This window comes from Gallinula chloropus (genome assembly GCF_964237585.1).
Source record: "Gallinula chloropus genome assembly, chromosome: 34".
Taxonomy (NCBI): domain Eukaryota; kingdom Metazoa; phylum Chordata; class Aves; order Gruiformes; family Rallidae; genus Gallinula; species Gallinula chloropus.
The window spans coordinates 2,408,466-2,418,881 of record NC_140119.1 but is presented as its reverse complement, the minus strand read 5'-3'; the positions used below and the strand labels follow the sequence as shown (position 1 = coordinate 2,418,881).

At 49.4% G+C, this 10,416-nt stretch overlaps 1 protein-coding gene across 1 annotated transcript; it reads left to right on the top strand.

The window, feature by feature from the left end:
* Window positions 1-8,104: 8,104 nt before the first annotated feature.
* LOC311203017 (olfactory receptor 14A16-like) lies at window positions 8,105-9,028 on the top strand (the record flags this gene model as incomplete). Its single annotated transcript, XM_084277655.1, has 1 exon — window positions 8,105-9,028. One exon carries the CDS (start codon window positions 8,105-8,107, stop codon window positions 9,026-9,028), a length of 924 nt encoding a protein of 307 aa, XP_084133781.1.
* Between the last annotated feature and the right edge of the window lie 1,388 nt (window positions 9,029-10,416).

Sequence of the window (10,416 nt, the reverse complement as noted above, 5' to 3'; positions counted from 1 at the left end):
TTCAAGGCCAGAGCTGCTGCTGACTAAGGCCGAGCCAATTGGCGATGGTCACAGCGCCTCTGGGAATCACATACAGGAGAAAGAGAAACACAAGCAGCTGCATTTGCCACCAGAGAAGGGAGCAAAATCCTGACTAAAGTCTGCTAAGAAGGGAGGGGTGGGGGAAGGTGCTTTGAGATCTGGTCACGCTTCTGACCCGACTCTGGTGTCACTGTCTGTGTAGTGCAGTGTCATCAATCAGAGAGTTTTCTTTCCTTCACTCTGTGTTGAGTCTGTTCTGCCGTGTTGTTGATTACAGGATGATCTCTCCCTGTGCTTATCTTGACTCCTGAGCCTCTCTATATGTATTTTCTCCCCTGTCCAAAAAAAGGGGAGGGATAGATCGACTTTGGTGGGCATCTGGCCTCCAGCCAGGCCTAAACCACCACACATACTAATCTCACAGAACTGGGGCCTCATTGCTTCCTTGCACCCCCTCAGGATGCTGGGAGCTGTGGTACCCTTGTACCACACGCTGCATCACACACCCCATGTGACACTGGCCCAGGAAGAGCCCTGAGGCAGTGCAGGGGGCAGAATCCCACTTCTGTGGGACTGGCTCTTCTGCTTGCTAAAATACATCAAGGCTTTACTCAGCATCACATCCACCTGCACAGTGCCTCAGTCTACCTTAAATCACAGACTCCCATTTTCTGCTCTAACCCATTCACGAGGAGAGATGCTTTCTCAGTAATGGGCCTCAGTGGGGCCAATTAACACTCTACAGCAGTTCAGCTTTTTCTTCTGACTTTAACTCTTGGAGAGACTGCTTCAATCTCCTCACAGGATCTGCAGGTCATGGAATCAGCACCAAATACACCATGGAGCTCATTAAAATTGAAAAAGCCCTAACAAGCTTTGTGTCTTTTCTTCAGGGTTTCATGACTTGTACAGCTAATTGGAGAGGTTTCAGGACTCTATTTAAAGTGGAAGATTTCAATGAGCACTTAATTAAAAAAATAAAAAAGTTTTAATATTTTTAAGGCTTTTTAGTTTTTCAATTTACAGAAGTGACAGGAGCTTTCTCCAACTAAAATTGAACCAGAGGATCTCCTAAGGAGGTGTGGAAAGGTCATAACAGCTGTCTCCCTGAGTTCCCACACTGCCTAGACACCTTTACAACTCCCCAACTCCAAGGGATGTTTGGGAGTTGCACGCTTTTCCTCCATCAGGCTTCTGCTCTGAGTCTGCAGCTGAATGTTGCAGCCCCTTTGCTGCAATTCCCACCCCGTTTACCCTGAGGACTGGCTGGGAATAGAAACAGAATTCTTCCTCATTTTGAAAAAAGTTATAAAAGAAATAAAACACATTCCCCAACTAGGAGTAAAAAACTCTAAGGGGGTGGAGTAAATCCCAAAAGCAAAGGACAGGGCACATGGCCAGAGAGTCTGCTTAGAAGGGGCCCTGAGACACAGTCGGTTTCCTCAGGGCAGGTGGAAATACCCGAAAGGCAAGTTTCAGTGCACAGTGTGACAGTGTCCTGACACCCCAAGGACTCAGGAGGATGTGTATTTCCCCTCCTACTTTTAATACATATCCCCAGAGTTCCTAACTTAGTCTGAGTTGAGAGGCAAGAATAAACTGATGATAGTGGCTGCACACTAACAAGCTTCCAGGGGAAAGGCACTGAGTGTGGAGGGCCATGGCAGGAATGAAGATTCCTGGAGGTTTAGTAGAAGCTGCTAAGGGCTGTGGGTGATGAAACTCCTTCAGAACATTGACACATGCCTCCCTGAATGCTGATTAGAGCAGAAAATCAGAGGGAGCAATTTCAGGACGACAAAGTGAGAAGATACAGACGTGCTGTGTCATGGAGCCACTTGGATGTGTCCTGGCACACCACAGGGCCCAGTGGTAGTCTAATGCCCACTGAAATGGGGAGGCTTTTGGTCATCACTTCTCCCCCTCCTCTTTTCCTTTAAAGAGCAGGCAGCTGCCTGGATCTCAGCTCTCAGCTGGGGTAAAACCACGACCCTCAGGTCTTTCCTTGGCAAGGGAATGGTCCTAACGATGCCTCTGTCATTCCGTGTGCTAACAGTGTCCATATTTCAAACTGATAAAGGTCCAGCAGTAGCTCCCAAACAAGAGGATTGAGGGCAGAAATATGTTCCTGTCCTGAAACCATGCCAGGTAGCCCAGCAGCAGCCCCAGTAACCTTGGGACTGATGTCTGTCCCTACCAAGGGATCGTTCCTAACAGTGCCTGACATCATCACCTGGGAAGGAATAACCGCTGCAATCAGTAGAGGCTGGGGGATGACCTGTTGGAGAGGAGCTCTGCAGAGAAGGGAAGGACCTGGGGGTCCTGGTGGGTGACAGGTTGGCCATGAGCCAGCAGTGTGTCTTGGGGGCTGAGAGAGCCAATGGGATCCTGCGGGGCATCAAGAGAAGCGTGGCCAGCAGGTCAAAGGAGGTGATCCTCCCCCTCTATTCTGCCCTGGTCAGGCCCCACCTGGAGTATTGTGTCCAGTTCTAGGCTCCCCAGGACAAAAAAGCCAGGGATCTCCTGGAGAGAGTTCAGAGAAGGGCTACAAAGATGATTAAGGGCCTGGAGCATCTGCCCTATGAGGAAAGGCTGAGTGAGCTGGGACTATTCAGCCTTGAGAAAAGAAGGTTAAGAGGGGATCCTATTAATGTTTATAAGTATCTGAAGTGTAGGACACAGGGGAAAATTTTCAGCCTCTTATCAATGGTCTGTGGGGGCAGAACAAGAGGCAATGGTTTCAAGTTGGAGCACAGGTAGTTCCGCAACAACACGCGGAAAGATTTTTTCCCAGTGAGGGTGACAGAGCCCTGGGACAGGCTGCCCAGGGGGGCTGTGAAGTGTCCCTCTCTGGAGATATTCAAGACCCCTCTGGACACTGACCTGTGCGACCTGTCCTAGGGAAGCTATTTTGACAGGGGGTTGGACCTGATGATCTCGTGAGGTCCCTTCCAACCCCTACAATTCTGTGACTCTGTGACTAATAGATAGATTGTGAGGCAAGGGGATTGACTGATACATTGAAAGATGAGGTAAGGGGATTGACTGATAGATAGTGAGGTAAGCCGGTAGAGAGGGATTCACTGATAGATAGATGTGAGGTAAGGGGACTGATAGAGAGATTGTGACATAAGGAGATTGTGAGGTAAGGAGATTGATAGATAGATTGTGAGGTAAGAACATGGACTGATAGATAGATGTGAGTTAATGAGATTGATAGATTATGAGGTAAGGGGATTGTGAGGTAAGGGGATTGTGAGGTATGATGAATGAGAGGGGGATTATGAAGTCACAGGATTGATTGACAGACAGATTGTGAGGTAAGGGGATTGAATGAGATAGATTGTGTGGTAAGGAGAGTAACTAATAGATTTTGAGGTAAGGGGATTGTGAGGAAAGCGGATTTTGAGTTAACTAGTTTGTGAGGTAAGGAGATTGATTCATAGATAGACTGTCAGGTAAAGAGATTGACTGAGAAATAGATTGTGAGGTCAGGAGATTGACTGATAGATAGTTTGTGAGGTAAGGAATTTGACAGATTGTGAGTTAAGTGCATTGTGAGGTAAGGATTCTGTGGCTGTCGCAGTTTTGTGTAGCTGGGTGCTGGGACAGAACTGGGGCTGCAGCAAATGTCTGGTGTAAGGAACAGCTAGAGGTCTCTGCAGTCCTGAAGAGCAAACATCGGCCAGTTCAAGGCCATAGGTGCTGCTGACCAGGGCCGAGCGAATCTGCGATGGTCACAGAGCCTCTGGGAATCACATATAGGAGAAAAAAACCACAAGCAGCTGCAACGCCCATCGTGAAGAGAGGCCAGAGGGAGGTCCCAGGAATTGCAGGCCTGTCAGCCTGACCGACCTCGGTGCTAGGGAAGGTGATAGAACAAATCGTCATGAGTCCCATCATGCAGCACATGCAGGACACTCAGGTGATCAGGCCCAGTCAGCATGGGTTTAGGAGAGGCAGATCGTGATGGACCAACCCGATCTCCTTCTATGACAAGGTGACCTGCTGCTCAGTGGATGAGGGGAAGGCTGTGGATGTGGTTTATCGAGATTTCAGTGAAGCCTTCATCACTGTCTCCCAAAGCATTTCCCCTGCTGGAGAAACTACCCGCTCATGGATTAGATGGGTACAGTCTGTGCTGGGTTAGAAACTGGCTGGGCAGCCAGGCCCAAAGGGTTGTAGTGAACAGAGTTAAATCCAGCTGGTGGCAGGTCACAAGGTGTATTCTCCAGGACTCAGTGCTGAGGCCTGTCCTCTTTAACATCTTTATTCATGATCTGGACGAGGGGATTGAGTGCACCCTCAGTGAGTTTGCAGATGACACCAAATTGTGTGGGAGTATTAATTGTCTGGATGACATGTAGGCTCTGAAGAGTGATCTGGACAGGCTGGATCGATGAGCTGAGGCCAATTGTATGAGGTTCTAGGGTTCTTGTGGCCAAGTGCCAGGTCCTGCATTTTCATCAGAATAACCCCAGGCAACGCCACAGGCCTGGGTCAGAGTGGTTGGAGAGCTCCCTGGAGGAAAAGGATCTGGGGGTGTCCGTGGATACCTTGGCTGGACATGAGCCAGCACTGTGCCCAGGTGGCCAAGGCCAACAGCATCCTGGCCTGGATTAGGAATAGTGTGACCAGCAGGAGTAGGGAGTGATTGTTCCATTACCCTCAGCTCTGGTGAGGCTGCATCTCGAGTGCTGTGTCCGGTTTAGGGCCCCTCACTACAAGAAGGACACTGAGATGCTGGAGCATGTCCAGAGAAGGGCAACAAAGCTGATGAAGGATTTGAAGCACGGGTCCTATGAGGAGCAGCTGAGGCAACTGGGGCATTTTAGCCTTGAGAAAAGGAGGCTGAGGGGGACACCTTGCCGCTCTCTCCAACTACCTGCGAGGAGGAATGTAGAGAGGTGAGAGCCGGTGCCTTCTCCCAGGTAACATGTGATAAGATGAGAAGAAATGGTTTCAAATTGCACCAGGGGAGATTTAGGTTGGATATCAGGAAGAATTTCATTACTGAAGCATTAGTCAAGTATTGGAACAGGCTGTCCAGGGAAGTGGTGGAGTCACCATCCCTGGAGGGATTTAAAAGGTTCCTATAGATGTTGTGCTTGAGGACATGGCCTAGAGGTTGACTAGGCAGGGGTAGGCTTTGGTTGCACTCAATGATTGTAAAGGCCTCTTCCAACCTAAGTGATTCTATGATTCTCTGGTACACTTCCAGGAAATTCCTGTTCTGTCATGGTGGGAAAGCACTGTCATTCAGAAACATAGTTGAGTGGTTCAGCTGTTGGAAATGTGCTTGTAAAACTTTTATAAATGTCAGGGGGAAAAAACGGAATAAAAAGTTGTGCCCCTTTCCAGGCAGAGATGATGGAAAGAGAGCCCAGCTCATCATTACGCAGTGTCTGGGTCACACAAGACCAGGAGATACTGCATTAGCAATGGGATGAAGCTGGTCCATGTTATTAAAGCTGAGACAAACTAGGAGGGGAAAAAAAACCCAACCCAACAGCTAAAAACCCTACTAAATACAGACTGGTCCTAACATGAGTTACATGGCCAGTGATATGCAGAGTGAGCAGTTTGTTGCTGCTTTGAGACATCCAGTCATCACTTTCCAAACAGCATCATTGAGCTCCTGGTTCCTCATGCTGTAGATGGGAAATTTTTATTCTGGAGGAACCACTGACTAAAAATTGTCACTACCAGGTGCAAATGATGGAGGGGAGCTTCAGGTAGGTGTACACAGCAGTGATGAGGAACAGGGAGACCACGGCCAGGTGAGGGAGGCAGGTGGAAAAGGCTTTGTGCCGTCCCTGCTGCGAGGGGATCCTCAGCACAGCCCTGAAGATCTGCACATAGGACACCACGATGAACACAAAACACCCAAAAGCTAGACATGCTCTGATTACAATTTCACTGAGGTAGGACCATGAGTGAGAGAGCTTGAGGATCTGGGAAATATCTCAGAAGAACTGGTCACAGGCATTGCACTTGCAGAGGGGCAGTGACAATGCATTGGCCGTGGGAAGCAGAGCACTGTGAATCACAACGCTGTGACAGTATTTTTAAGAAGGGAAATAATAACCAGCAGCTCCTTTTTGCCACCAGAGAAAGGAGTGAGAAAATGTAAGGGATTTTGCAGACAACAAGGTCAGTGAAGTAGGGGGACAAGGTCCTCCAAGCCTCATTGCAGAGATTCCCCTGCAGCCCGTGGAGAACACCATGGTGAATGAGGCTGTTCTCTGCAGCCCATGTTGGATGATGTGGAACAGTGATTCTACCTGCAGCTGATAGAGGTCCCCAAGGTTGAGCATGTGAGGACACTGAAGGAGGCTGTGACCTCATAGGAAGCCTGTGCTGGAGCAGGTTTGCTGGTAGGGCTGTGGAGGACCGACGCTGGAGCAGCCTGTAATTATCTGAAGTTATGTGGGAAAGACTCACTTTCATGCAGGACTGTCTCCTGTGGGTGGGACCCAATGCTGGAGCAAGGGGAGACAGTGAGGAGTCCTCCCCCTGAGCAGGAAGGAGCAGCTGAGACGATGTGCGATGAACAGACCCCAACCCTCATTCCCTGTTCCCCAGTGCCACTCAGCTGGAGACAGTAGAGAGTTAAAGAGTGAAGTGGACCCTGGGATATGAAGGGAGAGTCATCGGTGGGTGTTTAAAAATTTCATTTCTCTAGGTTCTTTTCTCATTCCTCTGCTCTCTTTGGATTGAGTGATGCAATAGATTGATTTTATTGTTGGTGTCAAGTCTGTATTGCCAGTGAGAGTAACAGCTGCATGACCTCCCCCTGTGCTTTCTCCCTGCCTGATTTCTCTGTCCTGATCATTCTGCTCCCAGGCAGAATGATCTCAGAGATGAGATCAGGGAGTGATCCCCATGAGGTCTGAGACACCAAGAGGGAGCCTACAAGAACGTGTCTTCTCCTGCTGATCTGAGTCAGGCTCCTGGGATGGAAAGAGCTCATGGCAACCCAGCAGCGCTGCAGAGAGACAGCTCTGCCCAGGAGCAGCTCCTTTGCCAAGCAAACAGGGCTGGGGACACTGCCTGTAGGCACTGAGGGGAGACCTGTGAAGCTGAGAGCTGATGGAAGCTGAGAGCTCACTGCAAGAGAAAGGTAAAGAGACTTTGCTCTGAATTTTCTGCTCTTGGTGTCTGGGTGGGAAGTGGGAGCTGAGGTTTTCTCGATAACTTTGCAGAAGGCAGTGGAAACACATTGCTCATTAGGGGTTGGACCCGATGATCTGGAGGTTGGACCCAATGATCTCTCGAGGTCCCTTCTAACCCCTACAATTCAGCGATTCTGTGATTCTGTGACTTGTTAGAGATTCTCCTGAGCCCTGCACACACAGAGGTTCCCCTGATGCCAGGAGGGGTCTGCAGAGCAGAGCTGAGCACAGGACAGGTTGGATGATCTCTGTGAGCACAGAGCGGGAGGTGAGATGGGCAAAGACAGGCAGCTGCAGGGACAGCTGCAGGCAGAAGAGACATTGTCAGGGAGGGAGAAGGAGCTGCTCTCAGCAATGCCTTGACAGTGGGGATTTGGTACCTCCCTGACATTCCTTGCAATGCAGACCCTTTCCCTCACCGACCCCCTGGTTTCTGCCACCCAGCAGAGACTCTGCACACAGAGTTCCAGGGTTTCAGGCTGAGTCTTCTCCTTGGCAGCACAACCCGCAGAGAGTAAAAACCCCTGAGTACCTGTCTGTCTGTCCCTGTATTTCCAGCCATGGCTGGAGCATTTCTCCCAGTTTCCCCCTCTGTCCTTGCTGCCTTTCTCACCCGGTTACTTGGGGCTCTGGGCACATCCATTGGTGGGGATGACCTTGAGATGACCCTCACTTCAGAACCCCCATCTACAGACATCCCACAGGACTTCCCTCTTTCCATCAGTGACAGACTCAAGCCAGCACAAAGCAGACCTCCTAAAAGGGACCTGACAAAAGTCTCCCTGAATACAAAGAGTCAACCTGGGGGCATTCCATAAGTAGTAAAAGGGATTTTCCTCAAAGAAAATTTCCCTAAATTCTCTCTGCCTTTTCCTCCTTGGACAGGTCTCCTCAGTTGACGGCAGCAGATGTCCAACAGCAGCAGCTCCATCAGCCAGTTCCTCCTCCTGCCCTTTGCAGACACACGGGAGCTGCAGCTCCTGCACTTCTGGCTCTTCCTGGGCATCTACCTGGCTGCTCTCCTGGGCAATGGCCTCATCATCATCACCATAGCCTGTGACCACCACCTCCACACCCCCATGTACTTCTTCCTCCTCAACCTCTCTGTACTTGACTTTAGCTGCATCTCCACCACTGTTCCCAAATCCATGGCCAATTCCCTGTGGGACACCAGGGCCATTTCCTACACAGGATGTGTGGCTCAAATCTTTTTCCTTTTATTTTTAATCTCCACAGAGTACTATATTCTCACTGTCATGGCCTATGACCGCTACGTTGCCATCTGCCAGCCCCTGCACTACGGGACCCTCCTGGGCAGCAGAGCTTGTGTCCACATGGCAGCAGCTGCCTGGGCCAGTGGGTTTCTCTATTCTGTGCTGCGCACAGCCAATACATTTTCGCTGCCCCTCTGCCATGGCAGTGCTGTTGACCAGTTCTTCTGTGAAATCCCCCAGATCCTCAAGCTCTCCTGCTCAGACACCATCAGGGAAGCTGGGCTTAATATGGTCAGTGCCTGTTTAGCCTTTATGTGTTTTGTGTTCATCGTGGTGTCCTATGTGCAGATCTTCAGGGCTGTGCTGAGGATCCCCTCGCAGCAGGGACGGCACAAAGCCTTTTCCACCTGCCTCCCTCACCTGGTTGTTGTCTCCCTGTTTGTCATCACTGCCGTCTTTGCCTACCTGAAGCCCCCCTCCATCTCCTTACCATTTTTGGACCTGGTACTGACATTTCTTTACTCGGTGGTTCCACCAGCAGTGAACCCCCTCATCTACAGCATGAGGAACCGGGAGCTCAAGGATGCCGTGTGGAAACTAATGACTGGATGTTTCTAAGCAGCAATAAACTGCTTACCTTCTTCTGCATATTACTGGCCCTTTTTAGTAGGGTTTTTATTTATTTACAGTTTTTGTCTTTCTTCATTGTCTGAGCTATAATATGATGGGACACATTTATCTTATTCCTAATGAGGTATCTGCACATCTAGTGTGACCCATACACTTTTTGATGAGGAGCTGGGCTCTCTTTCCATCATGTCTGCCTGGAATTGAGCAGAATTATTTTTTCTTTTACTATCTCCTGACATTAATTAAATATTTAGAAGCACATTTGCATCAGCTGATTTAGTCGACTACTTGTCTGAAATGGCAGTGCTTTCACACAATGACACAACAGGAATTTCCTGGAATTGTGCCATAGAATCATAGCATTACTTAGGTTGAAAGAGACCCTTACGATCATTGAGTGCAACCACAGCCTCAGCATGCCTAGTCTGTGACCTGAAGCACAACACCTACATGCCTTTTAAATACTTTATGGGAAGCTGATTCCACCACTTCCCTGGGCAGCCTATTCCAATACTCTTCTACCCTTTAAGTAAAGGAATTCTTCCTGACATCTAACCTAACTCTCCCCTGGTGCAAATGGAAACATTTCACAGAATTGGAGAATCACAAGGTTTGAAAAGACCTTTAGGATGTTGTGACCCATGTGCAACAACACCAACTCCACTTGGTGTTGTTAAACCTCATCCCATTGGTCTCAGCCATTTGGTCCAGCCTGTTCAGATCCTTCTGAAGACCATCCCTCCCCTCAGGCAGATCAACACTTCCTCCCAGCTTAGTGTCATCTTCAGACTTACTGAGGGAACATTTTGATCCCTTCATCCAGGTCATTGATAAAGATGTTGAACAGAACTGGACCCAGGACTGAGCCCTGGGGGATGCCACTCATGACCAGCCTCCAGCTGGATTTTGGTCCATTCACCACCACCCTTTGGGCCCAACAATCCAGCCAGTTTTGAATCCAGCTGTTCAGGCCAGTGGCAATCAGAAGTTGTGACAGATGAAGGATCTTACAGGCCTGAAACCTCCTGAGGTTGTTGTCATGGTTTTACCCTGGCTGAGAGCCGAGATCCACGCAGCTGCCTGCTCCTTAAAGAGCAGGGGAAGAGGGAAGGGGGGGTGGGTGAGAGGCAAGGGAAGGGAATAGAAAGGGGCAAATAACCCCAAAACCAAGAAACTGAGAGGCCCGTGGGTTGGGATAAGGATAGTTTACTAAGATAACAGAAAGATACAATGTAACAATGCTAACAGGACTTTAGAGCAAAAATCTATGAAGCTGTTGCTACACAATGCAGTTTCTCACCAAACCCACAGCTCAGGCCGTGCCACCCAGAGCCGTCCCGGAACCCGACTGTCTCCCGAAAACCGTGCGTCCCAGA